The 19,431-nt window shown below is 52.5% G+C and overlaps 1 protein-coding gene across 1 annotated transcript in view; it reads left to right on the top strand.

Moving 5' to 3' along the window:
• The window catches only part of LOC144724793 (sodium channel protein type 2 subunit alpha-like), a 48,249-nt gene that overhangs the window by 8,110 nt on the left and 20,708 nt on the right, over positions 1-19,431 (top strand). The window contains exons 7-12 of the mRNA XM_078604181.1: positions 889-1,101; positions 5,010-5,207; positions 5,615-5,860; positions 7,745-7,877; positions 10,061-10,299; positions 12,564-12,737. Coding sequence (XP_078460307.1) covers positions 889-1,101; positions 5,010-5,207; positions 5,615-5,860; positions 7,745-7,877; positions 10,061-10,299; positions 12,564-12,737 — 1,203 coding nt within the window. The remainder of the gene's footprint in view (positions 1-888; positions 1,102-5,009; positions 5,208-5,614; positions 5,861-7,744; positions 7,878-10,060; positions 10,300-12,563; positions 12,738-19,431) is intronic.

Raw genomic sequence — 19,431 nt, 5'->3', positions numbered from 1 at the left:
CAGAATTTAGAGGCGAGAAATATGTGCTAAAATCCGAACTGGAAGCGGGTGCCTCCTGTGCCCCCCCGACCCCCGCACTTCCCTAAGCCGCCGCTCGCCACACGCTGACACGTCACGTCACCTCGTCACCACGTCACGTCACCTCGTCACCACGTCACATCACCTCGTCACCTCGTCGTTACGTCACCTCGTCGTGCGGCTCCAAGTGATGTTTAGCGTCGATAGTTGGGATGCTACTGGGGAGAACGGCGCAATGGCAGCAGTTGCAGATGATCGGTGCGCACGAGTGGTTTCACTTCCCGTTTCAAATGTGTTTTTATTTTAGTTCATTTTAATAGTATGGATACTGTTGTTTGTCTCTTAACTGTCATTATTTAAAAGTTCATAGTTAGTTTTAATGTATTGGCCAATCCTGGCCCAGCTGACTCAAAAACGTAATAAAATTGACATAGAGACTCACAGAAACTCATAGAGATACATAGACTCAAAGAGATACATAAACTCAAAGAGATACATAGAGACTTATAGAGATACTAAACTAACAACGTTTTATTTGACCAGGTAAGGCCCGCTGAGCTGTATAGCTCTTTTTCAGAAGCGACCTGGACATCAAAAATGATCGCTCAACAAGTGGCTTATCGTGTGGACATTTACAGCAGCCAAATCTGTAAACGCGTGATGCTGATGCATCACGCAAAAGGCGTTCAGGGTCGGGATCGAACGCACGACCTCCTGTATACCAGTCGAGGTAGTTAACATCTCTTAGCCACCGCGGCGCCCATACATAAAAGATCATAGAGATACGTAGGAACTCTGTGAAAAGTGGCCAGGTCGCTCAACAACGTAATAAGCCAACTGACGCGAATGGGCATTGCTTTGTACTTGCAGACGCTGAGGGCCGCCGGAAAGACCTACATGATTTTCTTCGTGGTGGTCATCTTCATTGGATCCTTCTACCTCATCAACCTCATCCTGGCCGTGGTGGCCATGGCGTACGACGAGCAGAACCAGGCCACGCTGGCCGAGGCCGAGGAGAAGGAGCGGGAGTTCCAGCAGATGCTGGAGAACCTCCACAAGCACCAGGATGACATGGAGCAGCAGGTGAGGGGCAACCGCAAAGCGGTGGACGTGCGTACGGGCCTCGGACGGGAGGCCTGCACAATCGCCGCCAGGAGGACCTGGGACTTACCGGGAACTTTGAGGATGAAAAAACTCGGAAGTTACCACCAGCTGTGGTGACCTTAAGGTTGAGATCTCAGAAATGCTCAGGAGGTGTGGTGATCTCAAAGGTGAGCCCTCTTGGTGTTCACAAAGAGGTTTAAGGACCCACATGGTAAAATTTTCGCTGTCACGACCGGACGCTGGGACCTCTAAAGCGAGTCCTCAGTTGTTGACCAGGAGATTTTAGTACCTCAGGCGAGGAGCTCAACAACAACAATCGGGTATGATGGTCTCAGGCGAGACCTCCGTAGGCTGAAAATATCCTTAGGTGACACTTTATCAATCACAACCAAGATGTAACAACCTCAGCGTAAGACTGTCAACAATTACCAAGAGGTAAAAGCATCTCAAGATGAGACCCCAGCAATGGCCAGCTGTGAAAACCCCCATGTTGTATGTACGCATGTTGAACTTATTTCGTACCGTACGTAGCCAACCGTGCTAATCGGAGGTGCACCTCAATAATTACCAAGAGGTGCACCTCATTAATTCCCGAGAGGTGAGAGATCTGGAGGTGAGACCTTAACATTGACCACGAGGTTTGGGTACTTCAAGTAAAAGGGCTCAGCCATCACCACGAATCAGGCTACAATAATTGGAAGGGCGAGAGAACCACTGGTCAGGTCCCGGGTTCAGTTGCATAGAAAAAAAATTACACCATTCCCCGAACTCCAATTTTCAATAAATGCAGCCTTTCTCTCAAGGCGCTCGATTTGTCTGTCAACTGCAGTGGCGACCGGACGCACGGCGGGCCGGCCGCGAGCGCGTCCGTGCGTGTTGTGCGTTGAGCAAACACGCGTGAACCCCCGCACACAATGGGAGCCTTCCTCACAATTGCACCTGTCACCTGCCTGCCCTGAAGGAGACTTGGTCACGAAGCCACCGCAGCCTGCAAACACCTTACGACCACCGCCACAATTGCCGCTGCCGTGACAACCACCAACTCCACCATCACCACCACTAACTCCCACCATTGTTGCCACCAATACTACCAAGTGACCTACGGTCTGTGAATTGGCGGTGCAGGGGGCGCAGTGTGGGATCACGTGACCCATGGTCTGTGAATCGGCGGTGCAGTGGGCAGTGTGGTATCACGTGACCCACGGTCTGTGAATCAGCGGTGCAGGGCGCAGTGTGGGATCACGTGACCCACGGTCTGTGAATCGGTGGTGCAGTGGGCAGTGTGGGATCACGTGACCCACGGTCTGTGAGTCGGTGGTGCAGGGGGCAGTGTGGGATCACGTGACCCGCGCTCTGTGAATCGGCGGTGCAGTGGGCAGTGTGGTATCACGTGACCCACGGTCTGTGAATCAGCGGTGCAGGGCGCAGTGTGGGATCACGTGACCCACGGTCTGTGAATCGGTGGTGCAGTGGGCAGTGTGGGATCACGTGACCCACGGTCTGTGAGTCGGTGGTGCAGGGGGCAGTGTGGGATCACGTGACCCGCGCTCTGTGAATCGGCGGTGCAGTGGGCAGTGTGGGATCACGTGACCCGCTGTCTGGGGGGAGTTGGGGTTGCGTGTGGGTGTGGGGAGCGAGGGGCCTGGAGGGGTGGTGGGGAGGGGGGTAAGGGACACGCACCACTCCGGCGCCACCGCCGCGGTGAATGACGGGCAGAATAATTGCGGCGCTCGCGAGAAAGGCGGCGGTGGCGGCGGCGTTTCCTTGCCGCAGCCTCGGGGCGCCGTCGGCTCGCCCCGCGTTTGATGTCGCCCGGTCCCCAGCCTCGGAGCCGGAGGCTCGGCGGTTGAGGTCGGGGTAGTCGGCGGCGCGGAGCTGCGGCTGAACTAAAAACTCTTTTGGGTTCTTTCGGTAAAGTCACGTAGGTAAAAAATAAAAATAAAATAATTTTTTACCTACGTGACTTTACCGAAAAAACCCATGAATATGAATCCTTGCAGTCACGAAAGCTTCAAATCTAGAATTAAAAACTCTTTTTTTTTTTACCAGGTAAGGTACCCGCTGGGCTATGTAGCTCTTTTTGAGAAGCGAGACAGTGGCTCCTCATCACGTGGGAATGTAAATCAGCCAAAAATACCCCGCATTACTTGCAGGAACTAAAACATTTATATATTCCATCAAGGGCCTTAAAAGCTTCTCATCTCCAACTGCTCAGCGCTCCCAGGTCTGGGTTGCGCTCTTTTGGCGAGCGGTGCTTTTGTTCGCGGTGGCACCCAAACGATGGAAGTGCCTTGCCACTTGAAATCAGGGCAATCGGAGTCGGTAGATATATTTAAGTCTGCTTTGAAAACCCCATCTCTTAAAAGTGGCCTTTCCTCTTTAGTTTGGTCGGTTGCCATGCATCGTGCATTGGGATCCTAGGATGGAATGCGCATGAAACATTTCAATTATTATTAGGATTAAATTCAAAGTGTGGAGGGAAAAACCCGGGGGAACTTTATATTTGTGCATCTGGTCAACTCAGCCTTTAAATGAGTGCCTGGCGTGGTGCGTAAACATTGCCACTGGGGAGACGGAGCTGAAGCGGTGTGGTGCCGGCCAAACCAACGGCCTCACGAATGGCGGCATACTTCATGAGCAACAGCCACGTGCAGGTTTTCGTCTCCTCCCTTTTTGCCTCGTTTCGCCAAAACGCTTTTGTCGCTTTATTATGAACACCGCTGCCCGACTCGCCCCCGCGCACTTACGTCGCTGATAGCGTCCGTCATTTCTCGTATCCGTCGCCTCAGCCCCTCACCTCCACCCAATGCCGGATGATTCTAGTAGCAAAAGCAGCTACATATGTCGTAGCGACATACGTAGTAGCTACACATGCTACGGGCCCCCGCACTTTCAAGGGCCCCGCGCTGAATGCTTTCAATCAATTCTGATTCTGCACTTGCTCTATTACTGTAGTAGTATACCACCTTCAACTTTCACGAACGACTGGGTGTTTAAGGTTAACGATTTGTCGTATTATCTGGCCGTATATCAAATAAAAACATACAATAACTTTACCATGCAAGTAAAAAAATGTACGTTTTTTATGTTTTTAGGGCCCCTTTATAACATATGCACTAGCTTAATCCGGCACTGCCTCCACCTAGCCCCGTACGGAAACGAATTTGCCTCATGCACAAAGAAATGTACTGCACTGCACAGTACAATATATTATTTATGTACAGTTTTTTGGTGATTTTTTTAGTGCACTGTATGTTATTGTACACCGTCTAATTTGTGTTAAGGCTGACTTGCTGTACACTCGTGTTGAGCACAGTAAAACATTTTTGTCATTTAATGTAACGCTGTGGCTATGTCTACAATGAAGATGCGAACATTAACACAGCGTCACCGTACCCTCCGTTGTCTTTGTTCAGCTCTAAATCGGCCTTTCAAGGCTAAACTGGGGATCATTGCCTTTTGCATGTTTTGGAATGTGCATGCACTGGTCACGGCTACCCGCGTAGTGGGCGAGGCTACCTACGGAATGGGCGGGGCTACCTACGGAATGGGCGGGGTTACCTTCGGAATGGGCGGGGCTACCTATGCAATGGGCGGGGCTACCTATGTAATGGGCGGGGCTACCTATGTAATGGGCGGGGCTACATGCGTAGTGGGCGGGGCTACATGCGTGGTGGGCGGGGCTACCTATGCAATGGGCGGGGCTACCTGCATAGTGGGCGGGGCTACCTGCATAGTGGGCGGGGCAAGTGACTGGGTGGGCAGAGCTCTGCATAAGTGGGAGGGGGCTGCCAATTCACCATGCGTCCAGATTGAGCCTCCGAGAAAATTGACAATTGATTCCAAGCCTGCTGCTCTGTTTGCTTCCCGCCTTTGTAACCCTGCAGTACGCCGAGGACCAAGCTGGCCTGAGCTCCTCCTCGTCCTCGGAGATGTCAAAGCCGAGCAGCGGCACGGAGCGCGTAAGCCACAAGAAGAAGCGAAAGTCATGCACCAGCGGAGAGGGCATTGTCAAGACCGAGTCGGAGGAGAGCCTCGCCGAGACCGCCAAGAGCAACGGCAAGAAGAAGGGGCGCTCGCGAGAGGTACGGCCGCCTCTCCCTGGCCCCCCTCGTCCGCTCAGCGAACAGAGTCACCCGCCCGTCCGCCTGCCGACCTCCCAAATCACCCACTCACCAAGTCACACACCCACTCACCCACTTACTAAGTCACCCATCCATTCACTTAACAAGTCAACCACCTACCCACTGACTTCCCAAGTCATCCACCCACTCACCACGAAGTCACCCACCCACTCACTTAGCAAATCACCCACCCACTCACCTCCAAAGTTTTATTTCCGATTCCCCGCCTCCATCTTCCACCACGCCAACCTTCACCTCCCATCTCCCCACCTTGCCGTCTCTCCCACCTGCACTCCCTCCCGGCCCCCCTCCACCCATCCCACCCACCTCTCTCTCTCCCCACCCACCACGTCGTCCTCCGCCCACAGTCGCTCATCGGCATGTACTACAAGCCCAAGCGGGCGCGCGACCCGAGCTCCGACACGGAGCTCGCCGACGACGAGAGGAGCGTGCCCGGGAGCCGGCGCGGCTCGGCCGTCCAGCGCCGCAGCAACGGCCGTGGGGAGCGGGCCGTGGCGGGGGCCGCGACGGCCGCCGGCGGCGGCGGTGGCGCCAACCAGCACCTGCTGCTGCTGCCCGAGATTGTGGTGGACAGAGCACCGACCGACGAAGCGGTGAGGCCGCACTCCGAGATTCCCGCCGATGTCTTGTCTAACCCCGCCCCGTCGCGTTCCGTCTCGCGACCGCCCTCTGCCTTGCACCCGTGGCGTCTTGTCTTGTCTAGTCTTCATATAAGGAACGAAACAGGTGGACTTCTCCACAAATCTGGCTGTCGCCTGATGAAGCTCGTTGTAATTACTGGCGAAACGTCGGACTCAGATTGTAAATGTTGTGGCTTGGCTCTCCAACACACCGGTGTGCTGTACTAGTGACGAATTGGCCACGTTCTGTTTACGTGACAACCCTTACTAGTTGGCAGTGTCGGGTGGTGGCGGGTTTTAACGACACATTTACACATTTACACGATCTAACACCAAAAAAACCCTCTATTATTGTCTTGTCCCGCCGCGTCCTGTTTTGCCCCTGTACCGTCTCTAAACCTTCTTGTCCCGTCCTATCCCCCATCTAGTTCACGTTAGTTTCTCAGCCGCCCTGCCTAGGCCTCAAATGTCTTGTGCAGGTCCTGTACCTTTCCTCAACTCTTCTACCTCGTCCTCTTCAGTCTCTTAAATGCCCTGTCTTGTGTCCTGTCCCACCTGGCTCTGTTGCTCTATCAAGCCTCCTGCCCTGTCCCCATCCTGCCCTGCGTGGTCCTGTTCGCTCTCTCCTGACTCTCTTTTTCTGTCCTGCCCTGTCTAGTCCTGTCCTCTATCACCCTGTCCCGACTCGGGTTCAGTCTCCCACACTATCCTTCCTGCCCGACTCCGTCCCATCTCCCGTCACATCTCATCGTGCCCTCGCAGTGTCGTAGCTGTCAACCGCTGTGCGGACGGTGCAACTGCACCGGAGCCCACGGGGACAGAGGGACCCTGGCATCGGGCTAGGAGGTGGTGGTGTGGGGCGCGTGAAATTTGACCGGTGGAGGTGGGCCCGTTTAATTCCTTGCACAGGGGCCCGTGCCAGCCACGCTATGCCACTGGGTCCCAGCTTGATGACCTCGATCCAACGCTCGTTTGGGAACAGACAGGGGGGGTCGTGCGGGTGGGGTGGGTGAAAGGGCGAGGGGGGCGGGGTGAGGGGGGGAGTGGTACTACGATTATACAGGACAAGTAAAGATTCTGATTCTGAGAGAGAAAAAAAAGTCTGATTCTGACGTCGCGCGGCGTCCACCGAACCAAAGCAATCGGCCGAACGCCGGCTACGTGTGGGCAATGGACCCGGCACGGCCAGTAGCAGTGCGCCGGTACGGTCCTGAGTCTCCCCTAGGTCGACTCAGCCTCAAATGAATACCTGGTGCGGTGTGTAAACATCGCCACTGGGGTGCTGGCCACTCATTCTCTTGTGTGCTCTGCCGGCCTTCATAGGTGCGACAGGGCTAACAACACTTGCCCTAACAGTCTGTTAAAGGATATACGGGGGATCTTTGTCTTTGTTTCGTGTGTGCTTGTGTGCGACAATGTCTGTGTCCGTGTCCGCGACGATGTGTGTTCATGTGTGTGTGTGACAACTCGTGCACGCGTGCGTGCATGTGTGCGTGTGTGCGACGACTTGCGTGCGTGAGTGTGTGCACGTGTGCGAGGACGTGCGCGTGTGTGTGCGTGTGTGCGATGCGTGTACGTGCGACGACCTGTGTGTGTGTATGTGTGTGCGACGGCGTGTGTGCGTGACGACGCGTGGTGCGTGTGCGTGCATGTGTGCGACGATGTGTGTGTGACGACGCGTGGTGCGTGTGCGTGCGTGTGTGCGATGGTGTGTGTGTGACGACGCGTGGTGCGTGTGCGTGCGTGTGTGCGACGGTGTGTGTGTGACGACGCGTGGTGCGTGTGTGTGCGTGTGTGCGATGGTGTGTGTGTGACGACGCGTGGTGCGTGTGCGTGCGTGTGTGCGACGGTGTGCAGGACACGAGCAGCGAGGCCGGTACGCGGCGCAGCTGCAGGAGGCTCAGCAGCCGCTCGCTCAACCTCCTGGAGGAGCCGCGGCTGAGCAAGCGCACGCGCAGCGCTGTCACCGTGCTCACCACCGCCATGGAGGGTACCGCTTGTGTTTTTGTTTTTGTTGTTGTTGTTAATTACCCAGGAGTCGTAGGCCTCTTTTATCACTTTCAGGAGGATCCCGCCGTATTAGGATTCTAATTTTTGTTATATGGAGTCTCATAGAAGCGTAGACCTATAGACTTGCACAGAGACCCATAAACCCTCAGGGACCCATAGACTTACATAGAGCCTCATAGACCCATAGAAACCTATAGACTCACACAGAGACCCATAAACCCTCAGGGACCCATAGACTTACATAGAGCCTCGTAGACCCATAGAAACCTATAGACTCGCACAGAGACCCATAAACCCTCCGGGACCCAGACTTACATAGAGCCTCATAGACCCATAGAAACCTATAGACTCACACAGAGACCCATAAACCCTCCGGGACCCATAGACTTACATAGAGCTTCATAGACCCATAGAAACCTATAGACTCACACAGAGACCCATAAACCCACAGGGACCCATAGAGACGTTTCGCTGACTGCCTCGCATGTATGTATGTAAGTTTAACCTATTTCGTACGTAGCCAACCCTGATAATCGGAGGTGCGGTGCGCTTGACAACAAACTAAGACGCAAAAAGCAGTTCGCATCTAGACGCCGTATGTGTCTTCAAGTTCACCTTTGCCGTACTGCGATCTACTCTCCCTGTCTGCCAGTTCGAAGCCTCCTACCCCCCCCACCACTCCAACTCTCACCCCTCCAAAAATAGCCGGATAAAATCCCTCATCTCTCCTCGGCTGGCAAGATTCGTATCACCCCCCCACCACCCCCCCTTTTACATTTGTGTGATGTCGAGGCGTCGCTTCCACGATCCGTAAAGCCACATCGCCGCTTTTGTATTTTATCGTTTCTTGAGAGTGGAGGATAAATATTAACTTTGATGTAACTGGGTGATTTTTGTTATCTCTCTCCCCTGGCCGTGTAGAGCTTAAAAGGTGGCTTTGCTGAGTTTCAGGCATTAATGTGCAACCAGACGAATCCTAAAGGTACCTTTGCCTAGAGGTGCCTCAGCCTAGAGGTGCCTCAGCCTAGAGGTGCATCAGCCTAGAGGTGCCTCAGCCTAGAGGTGCCTCAGCCTAGAGGTGCATCAGCCTAGAGGTGCCTCAGCCTAGAGGTGCCTCAGCCTAGAGGTGCCTCAGCCTAGAGGTGCATCAGTCTCGAGGGAGGTGCCTTAGCCTGGCTCCACGAGACTTGGGTAACAGGCACGGCATTCCGCCCCACGAACATGAGCTCCCAGAATGCGGAGCGGAACGTCAGTACTCTTCGGCAATCGGGAGATATTTTTTTTACGTAAAGATTTTTTTTTTTCTCGCAACTCGGATAATCTGCGCCCCCCCCTCCCCCACGCATGATCGAGAGTAGCTCGTATGCTCCAGGTTGGCTTTTTTCCCCTGCAGAAGTAGAAGCCTTGGCATAGAACGAGCTATCGAACAAAGACGGTGGTCACCACATGGCACGCTTTCAGATGCTCTTCTGCGGCCATCTGGACCACTCTTCCTTCCGATATTAGGAGGCCATTTTGTTTTTTATAACTGCTTTTAGTGCTTAGTTTGTTATCCTTCCCCCACACGTCCGATTAGCACGGTTGGCTACGTACAGTGGTGCGAAAGAAGTTCCACGTTCGTACGTCCGTAACATACGAGACGTGTGGAGATGATGCGGTGATGCCGCATCATTGCGTCGTTAATTGAGCCGGATTCAGATGCCTTGTGAGGCCAGTACAGCACAGTTTGATTCTTGCTTTGCTGGAACGAAAGTGAGTTCGTGGGAAAAAAATCACGTGTACCGTGAGGACTCCACACTGGCTCGGCTCGGATGTGCCAGTGTGAGCTTCAATTCCCGAATAAGGTTAACGGCACGTGGAGTGGAACGTCGGACACCGTGCCGAATGACGTTTGGCAAGAAAAAAACTGCACGCGTATATCCGGCGAGCCCATGTAACCGACCCGTCCTGGTTGATGTGGAGGGGGGGGGACAGACAACCCGGGAAATGTCAGGTTGCTTCTGAAAAAGATCTGAGTAGCTCAGTGTGGGGCCCTTACCTGGTAACATACAAAAAACTAAGTTAATTTTTTTGTAGTTCTAGTTATGGACGCGCCGGGCACGCACACGTCGCGGGTCGCTCACTCCTTGCCCGGCGCGCTCGTTGTCATTCCCCGTGGGGCAGAGTTGGAAGAATCGCAGAAGAAGTGCCCCCCTGTCTGGTACAAGTTCGCCAACACCTTCCTCATCTGGGACTGCTGCCCGCTGTGGGTCAAGTTCAAGAACCTGATTAAGTTGTTCGTCATGGACCCGTTCGTCGACTTGGCCATCACCATCTGCATCATCCTCAACACGCTCTTCATGGCCATGGAGCACTACCCCATTTCACACGAATTCGAAGAGGTCCTGATGGTCGGCAATCTGGTGAGAGCCGGGGCTGGTGGTGGTGATGGTGGGGCTGTGGTGGTGGTGAAGGTGGTGAGGCTGGGGGTGGTGGAGATGGTGATGGTGGTGGTGAGGCTAGGGGTGGTGGTGGTGATGAGGCTAGGGGTGGGGGTGGTGGTGAGGCTGGAGGTGATGGTGGTGAGGTTGGGGGTTGTAGGTGGTGGTGGTGGTGGTGATGAGGCTGAAGGTGGTGAGGCTGGGGGTGGTAGTGGTGGTGGTAGTGAGGTTGGTGGTGGTGTAATGGTGATGTTGTTGGTGATGAGGCTAGGTGTGATGGTTGGTGGCGGTGATGATTGAGATGGCGTTCTCCGTCTGTCTATCGTGAATGGTGGTGGTGCGGGGTACACGATAACTCTCGTAATATTAAATCATGAACACAAAGTTCCATTGCTGTTCGAGACTTAACCGAGCGAAAACCAGCTACACTGATCAACGGATTTTCCATCTTTCTGCATGCAAAAATAACGTCAGTACAGCAACAGCCCTGTTACCCAGCACGTAACCATCCGGGCGCTCTATTAACCGGCATCTGTCGCAGGCGGCAATGCAAACCCTCCGTTCGCCTCGTCTGGAACAATGTCGATAGAACTTCCGGCATCTTGCCGTACGCTTCCCGCGGATCCGTCGTTTCTTCACGGCAGCTTTGGGACGTCGCTTTGCATGCGGTGACCGTGCTCCTGTATTCTGTATTCTTGCTGTGGTTTTCCCACCTGATGATGATTGCTTGTGTTGCAATTGAAACGTCGTGATTTATTTTATTTTCTACCTACGTGACTTTACCGAAAGAACCAACGAGTATGGATTCCTGCAGTTACGTAAGCTTCAAATCAAGATTATTCTGTACTCTCTTAAACGGGCCCCACTGATTCACTGCAATCAATTTAGAGTGCTCTACAACTGACTGGTGAGTACCCATGGGCAGAGTTTGTTGGGTGGGGGGGGACACGGGGCACGGGGGAGTGGGGGGGCAAATGCCACCCCCAAACTGGACGCCTTCATTAATTTGTTTTCAGTAGTTTATAATGAAGATACACCAATTAAGTACAGAGTGCTTGGAAACAAATGTGCCTCCGGGCTCTGGAGACCACCTGGAGAAGATTCCAGGCAACGTGTTGATAATGATGGTGAATAAGTGGAGACTCGTTGACTTTTTGAAGCTATTCGCATCCATTTGTAACCATGTTGCAGGGTATTATCCGTTCTTTTTCCATTAAAAACGACAGTCCCATATAAGTGTTAACATTGTTTTAAGCACCCTGTATATGCACCCGTGATTCCTAATGTGATTGACAAAGAGAACCCCTGCCCACCCCCAAAAATAGAAGTTAAACTGCACCCGTGTGAGTACCTCTCTAAGAGAGTATATTATTGGAGAAGCGGGGGTAGAAGCCTCCGATAACCGGCGTGCCTGATTAACCGGCGCCCTGTATTCCCCATGGATGCCGGATAACAGATATTTTTTTCTTAAAAAACAAGTTGAGGTTGTACCCCTTCTGCCAATAAAATCAGGTGTTTGTTGTCTCGTCATTTTGGTAACTGGCAAATGAGTCTCACATATATAGAGCTTTTTTGCTGTGTATATACATATAGATGTGCTGTTTGTTATTTGGAAGTTACTCTCAAGAAAACCGGCCCAACTTGATCAGAGGGTCGCCCTCAACTTGAAGGCGAGAAAGAAAAAGCAACCGGTGCTAAAAGGACACTCGCCTCCGTGTCGCTGCCCCCACCAACGGGCATACTGTGACCGCTCGCAACGCCTGCCACGAGTCAAAGACTCCCCCGCCCCGTTCTCCCGCCACGCGTGCCGGGGAGCGTTGTTGAGTGACCCACTCTCGACTCGGCTCGCGACTTATTCAACCACTCCGCCCGGTGCCTCATTTTCAGCCGGAACAGTCCGGAATGCTTTTCCGGGAGTAATTTTTAGCACCCGGCCGGCCACGTCCGCCCCTCGGATTTGATCCTGGCCCCTCGTGATGATGCGGTGTTGCGCACGGAGCGGGCGTGTCTTGTACTCCAGTGGTAGTGCCTCGTGCCGATATTCTTCCCACTCTAAGCCCGCCTAGCAGCGGTTCCGGATTGGCACTAGACGGGAACCAGTTGGTTGAGAGCCGGTTGGTTGTTGCGGTGATGAATCGTAACATTGGCTGCGAACGCCCGTGCGCTACGTTGAGAGGTGAATCGCTGAGCAGAGTCTCTGTTTGCCGCCCCCCCCCCCTCCGCCCCACCCCCCGCCGTGCACGAAGGTGTTCACTGGGATATTCACGGCAGAGATGGTGCTCAAGCTCATCGCACTCGACCCCTACGACTACTTCCAGGTGGGCTGGAACATCTTCGACAGCATCATCGTGAGCCTGAGCCTCATGGAGCTAGGCCTCGCAGACGTGGAGGGCCTCTCCGTGCTGCGCTCCTTCAGGCTGGTAGGCCTCAAGCACCGGCCCACCCACCTACCAGACCACTTACTCACCGACCTAACTGCCCACCCACCTTCCCACTTACTCACCTACCTGTCGGCCCATCTACCTGCCTACCAGAGGTCGCAACCGGGTACCCAATACCCGTACCCTACCCGATACCCAGCTACCCGTACCCGGCCGGGTATGGGTACGGGTAGCCGTTTGCGACCCTGGTGCGGCCGGGTACGGGTAGACCATGAGTCACTGGTGAGTCACCGTTTGTCACTCATTTCCAAACGTCTTGTCTCTTCTCACAATTCAAGTTCCTAGAATCAACCCACCCGCGCCTGCAACATGGCTTCATCCCAGAGGTCGCAATCAGGTACCCGATACCCGTACCCTACCCGTACCGGCTGGGTACGGGTAAGGTACGGGTACGGCCGGGTACGGGTACCCGTTTGCGACCCTGGTGCGGCCGGGTACGGGTAAGAAATCAAAACCCGTTTGCGACCTCTGCTGCCTACTGACCTACTGTACCTGCGTATCCACCTATCAGCAGACCTCTCTATATCCCTACCCTCCTACCTGCCAACTCACCCACCTGACAATCTGCCTACCCACGTATCTGCCTACTCACCCACCTACCCAGCTACTCACTTTCTGCTTACCCACCTTTCTGCCTACCCATCTACCTGACTACTCACTTACCCACCCACATACTCACCTACCTGCCTAGGGAATGTTTCCTGCTGGTTATTAGTTACATGCCAGTTCGCCCCTCCACCCCCCCCCCCCCCCCCTTTTCCACTTCGTCATGGATGAGGAGAGTGAATTAAATTAAATTGTACTTTATTAAAACTACTGGCTAGTCTACTGACGGTGTACGTAACGGTCTCGTCGTCAGCTTTAGCTCGTGGACGGGAGAGAAACCCAAAAGTATACTGTGATTTTTGTTTGTATTACTGGCCAAAATGTTGTGAGTGGTTCAGCCAGAACTAAACGTTCCGTGGGTGCCTCTTAGCCACATCGACAAACTTGAAGGTTGGTGGGGGGTAGTGGCGGTTGTGTCTTGGCCACATCCAACCACGCTAGGGGTTGGGGGGGGTCCAGCTACCCTGTGGTTATGCTGCAGCTCGTTTACTAAAAATACACCGGGCTCATCCCATTAAAACATTGATTAAGCTCGCAATGTCATGTGACCCCCCCCCCCCCTCTGCTAAGCAGCTGCATGGGAAGGACTCGATAACCGACCCAAGGGGGTTGGCCTAGCTGAAACATCAGTGACACCCCTGCGTGATAGTGGTACGGTCCGTGGCAAGTGGCACGCAACCGGTCACGGCCGTACCATTCCCTCGAGTTTGCGCGTGTGGGGGGGGGGGGGAGATCAGGCGTTGCTTGCTAACAGCACTTGCCCCAACTGTATGCGAAGGCTATACGGGAGATCTTTGTCTTTGGTGGGGTGGTGGGTTCTCCGGGCACCCCAGGTTTCTTCCAGCATGAGCAAAGATACTCAAGAAGGAATTAAATTAGTAACGGAATAGTCAAGTTGTGCCACTCTCATATAGAATGCAATGGCGTTGCGGTTCAATGGCCTATTGACCTTTCGTGCTGTGTGTGTGTATGTCGAATTTCTTTCGCACCGTACGTAGCCAGCCGTTCTAATCGGATTTTGCTGGCGGGGGCGGCAACAAACTAAACACAAAAAGCAGAACCAATATTCGTCGACAACAGCTGTTGAATTAGGCAAATAAAACGCTTGGATCTGTTTCAACTTCTTTGAGACTCATCGGCAGGATGTGGTCCACTAAGCAAATGCCACAATGAAACATTGGTGGGGATGGTCAACAGATAGCTTTATTTTATTTGTATTTATTCAGTGGTTTAAACAACCACAGGTTTGTTGTCCGTGGGTTTTTTTTTAATAATTACCCACAATTTACCAAGACAGGACGCAATGGACGGATTTTTAGAGTGCAGCACCGCGAGAGATGGTGACGGATTGGCCGTGAATGACGATGATGATGATGAAGGAATTGGGCAAGCATCCTAGAGGCAGGGCCCTCTGAAAAATAATCTTCAGATTCAGCGAGATTCCCTCGGATGAAAAAAGTTAATAAACTCTTCGTTGATATGTAATTGAGTATTATTCTTTAAAAAATTAATAAGGAAATCAATATCTGTGTTCTGAGTACTTTTATTGTATCACTAAATCATACATTTTAATAGTCGTATTCTCGTTGCAAATTAGATAAAGCTGGAAATTGCTCAAATTAGTCGTCGAGTGACGTTGGGGAAACCGCCGTGGCGCTGCTGAACGGCGCGATGGTTCTCAGCACGCCGAAGTCGCAAGCTGGACTCCACCCCCAGCGGCGTGCAGTGTGTAGTGAACATCAGTGCCGAGGAGACAAAGGCGGCCGGGGGTTGGTACTAGCCACACCGCCCCCTCGTGTGCCGTGCCGGCCTTCATAAGTGGCGCTCGCTAACGGCACTTGCCCCGACGGTCTGTAAAGGCCACACGGGGTATCTTTGTCTTTGTGCGTGCGTGAGCGAGCTTGTCGTAGTAGAACGTGTGCGTGATCGTCGACGTTATTCGTGTGCGCACACATTCTCTCGCCCTCTCTTTTTCCCCTCTACTCGCTCGGATTACAAAATGATCCTTTGCGCTCCGAGCTTCATTAATGGAAATCCGAGGCTTGACACAGGAGAGGGGAGTTAAACATAGCCTGGCGAGATCTCGGGCGTGTGTCGGTAGTGATGATGATGATGATGGTGGATGGCGGAGGTGATTCTGATGGTGGCAATGGTCGTGGTGGTGATGCTGATGATGGTGATAATCGTGGTGGTGGTGGTGATGATTGTCGTGGTGTTGATGATCATGGTGGCGATGGCGATGATGGTGGTAGAGTGGTGGTGTCGGTGATCGTTGTGGTGGTGATGATCGGGGTGGTGTTGGTGGTGATGATCAAGGTGGTGGTGATCTTGGTGATGTTGGTGATTGTAGAAGTGGTGGTGGTGTTGACCTTAGTGGTGGTGATGATCGCGCTGGTGGTGGTGGCAATGATCGTGGTGGTGTTGATCGTGGTGTTGCTGGCGCTGGGTGCTATCTCGTCTGTATGTTTCGTTTTTTTCGTTCATGCCATTCTTTTGGCTTCATTCATCTCGAATCAACATTAGCACATCGTGAGCACGCAATCTCCATAAAACCGTCAACAGTTCATCAGGCGGCGGTGTAGCGGTCAGCGCACTGGACGCACGATCCGGACGTCGCCGGTTCGATTCAATCTCCCGGCGCAGCGACTGAAACGATTGATCAACAGTCAGTGCCGGATTATCCTCGTAGCAAAAGTAGCTACACATGCTACGGGCCCCGAACTTTCAAGGGCCCCACGCGAAATGCTTTCAAGCTATCAATTCCAGTTCAGTGATTCTGCCCTTGCTCTATTACTATAGTACTATACCGCCTTCATCTTTTACTAACGACTGGGTGTTTAAGGTTAGAGATTTGTCGTATTATCTGGCTGTATAGCAAATGAAAAAAATAAAATGACTTAGCTTAATCCGGCACTGTCAACAGTGCGAGCTTCTTAAACCCCCCTCCCTCCCGCCTCGCCTCCGCCCACCCAGCAGAGTCACTGCGTGCGAACACGCTTGGTCGCTCGCCGGGTCGCGTGCGGTGGGGTAAATCGTGGGGTTCTTCCACGTCTTCTGCGCAGCGTGGCAAGCGTGCGGGGAGGGAGCGTGGGGACCAAGCAGCACCCTCCAGGGCCGCGCTTCGCCGCTCGTTCTCAACTCACGCACCGCTCTCACCCGTCAGCGGATTTCCTCGTAGCACCTTGCGCCAAAATAACACGCAGTCTGTCAAATATCAACAAGTACCCTTCAGCCCTCTACTTTGAGGCTAGGTGCGTAGTTCTAGATTTGAAGTTTTCGTGACTGCAAGGATCCATACTCTTTGGTTTTTTAGGTAAAGTCACGTAGGTAAAAAATAATAAAAATGGAAACAACTAAATGAAATCACAAATTAAAGAAATAACTATTTTTTTTGTGATTTTATTTAGTTGTTTTCATTTTTATTATTTTTTAGCTACGTGACTTTACCGAAACAACCAAAGAGTATAGGTGCGTAGTGTTCGGGACCGAGGTCCGCGGACTTTTTTGTTCCCCACCTTCACGTCACAGTTTGTGCTCGGCACCGGGCTCCTATTGAAAGTGCATATTTGAAACAAAAACTCTTAAGAGTGTTGTGAAGTGTTTATTGAAAAGCCATGAAAACCATTGCGAACAGAGTAGAACAACGTGGACGGCCCCATTCGAGACCCAAACACCATCACACGTCATGGGACCTTTCTTGCAGACAGGATTCCTTGCAACACGTTTCTGTTTGGTGTGTTAACATCTCTTAACACAGCTGTGTTATTGCCAGAAAGGGTAAAACCTCTTCTTATATCATCACAGCTCCTCTTGGCTTGGATATTTTTCCTCCTCCTCGTCCTCGTAGACACTGGTGGTCTAACTATCAACTAAATCAGAATGCCAGCAGGTCGATGCGCAACATCTCCTTGCGATTGTGGCCATGTGCCCCAAACCATGGACCCATATAGTAAGCCCAGAGAGACACATATGAGATACACCGTCATGGAGCTAAAGACCCATAGAGACACATAGAGACTCATAGAGAGAAACTTCTAGAAATGCAATAATGAAAAGCCACAGTCGTGTGACTGTGCCCATGCAACCTAAGCTATGAACCCCACAGTAAACCCACTGTGGCCTGCTCTCCTTCGACGGAGGAGGAGAATGACCAGTGACACGACACGAATGTCTGCTGAAGCCCTCTCGTCGTGACCAGCAGCAGACCTCCGCATTGGCATCTATAGCTCCTCAACACATTGCTGCTTCCATAGTGCGCAATAGCCGAATACTGAAGTTGATTTTTGTTTACTCGCACGAATGAGACGGCTGATGGTGTTTGAGCCAGGATGTGTTCGTTTGTTACTGTTGGTATTAATGTCTGTAATTATAACAGCGGACCATTTCCCACGGCCTAGCAGGCCAACCGGTGGTTCGGGAACCAAAAGGTTAGGAGGAAGGGCTCTTCTAGACAGAGCTCCCTCCAGCGAATGCTCTCGCATGGGGACACATCTCTCCGTGCTACAGCATATGCGTTACGTTCCACTCTCGTTAATTCACAGGCATTCTTCAGGCCGCTGATGATGAGGACCTCCGAGCCATGCCCGTGTTAGTCAAGAGGGCTAAAGCGTGATAAAGCGCTTGCAGGGCCGCGCCTTTACCTCGTCTGCCATTATTATGATTATTTGAGTTTGAGCCGTGAGCACTTTCTCCAGTGCACACTCTCCGCGGCGTTCTCGCGTGAAGGCAAAAAAAAAAGCCGAACGGGCGTTGCAAAAAAAGTGACGACGACGTTTAGTGTCGGGTGAAATATCGTGAACGGACGCAATTAGACGGGCGGCTGGGTTACAAGGCAAAGGGCGTTTCGTGTTACCCGAGCCCCCTCACCTGGGCGAGCTCGCGACACACGCCGGGGCGGACGAGCGAGGCAACGTGAGAGGAGAGCAGAGTATATACACGTATACACAGGGCGCTTCTAAAATATGTTAACACTTCGGAGAATTTGCAACAACGCCACGTGAAATTTGCCGCCTCCAGGCTCTGAAGACCACCTGGAGAAGATTCCATGTGTTGACAGCGATGGTGGACAAGTGGGAGACTCTTTGACTTTTTGAAGCTATTAACATTACATTTGTTATCATGTTACAGGGTATTTATTATTCGTTCTTTTTCCATTAAAAATGATAGTTCCATGTAAGTGTTTCGCAAACGCAGCCGGCAGTTTTTTTCTTTTTCCTTTGCCGATCGGACGAAAAACCGCGGCTCATTCGTCGCTTAAAATAATTACCGAATAAAAATGTGCTCGCTCACGCAAGGCAAAGACAAAGATCCCCCCCCCCCCATATAGCCTTAACAAACTTTCAGGGCAAGTGCTTCTTTAGCGAGCACCTCGCTCAACACGCACATCCACACACCCTCGTGCATTTACTCCCTGTGACGCTCACTCCATCAAACGCTCAGTCTTCTCGCAAGCGTGATTTCCCTTCACACGCTCGCTCAAACGCTCCCACGTTGAACCGCTGACGTTCACTCGCTCGCACACTCGCACAGCAGGGAAACCCACTCACTCAAGCTACTGCCCACTTTGCGTAGTGGTTGTTTTCGCACGGTCGCCCAAGCGCCCGCACGATCATTCGCTCATCAAACTGCGTGCGCGCTCGCGATCTGTTCACACCAGTTTTACCGGTCTTGGCCATTTACTTTAATCGTAAATATTTGCGTCGTTTCCTCCCCGATTGTGCCACCGGCGTCGCCCCGTTCGATGAAGAATCCGCTCAGATCGCTCGCAAAGCAGCTGCGACCCCTTCGTATTAGCCAATGGCCCGAGGAAAGTGGATATCGCAGAACTACCTCTTGAGATACCTTCTTCAAGTGACAAAGCAGGGGGCAGCACTTTCCCCACCCACACCGTCGCCGAGAGTAACGTTTAACGCACAATGGTTAAACCCATATTTCATTATCAGAGCTGGAATCTTAACCAAATTCAGTATGGAACCAAATTTCATGTGATGGGTTTTGTTGTTGTTGTCGTTGTTGCGCAGTCTTTGATTGAATGGGCTATCCTGACAGCGGTTTGACATAGTTTCAA

Source organism: Lampetra planeri, chromosome 21 (assembly GCF_965212315.1).
Source record: "Lampetra planeri chromosome 21, kcLamPlan1.2.h2, whole genome shotgun sequence".
NCBI lineage: Eukaryota > Metazoa > Chordata > Hyperoartia > Petromyzontiformes > Petromyzontidae > Lampetra > Lampetra planeri.
Note: the sequence above shows the minus strand (reverse complement) of the source record. Positions and strands in the feature narration are given on the sequence as shown.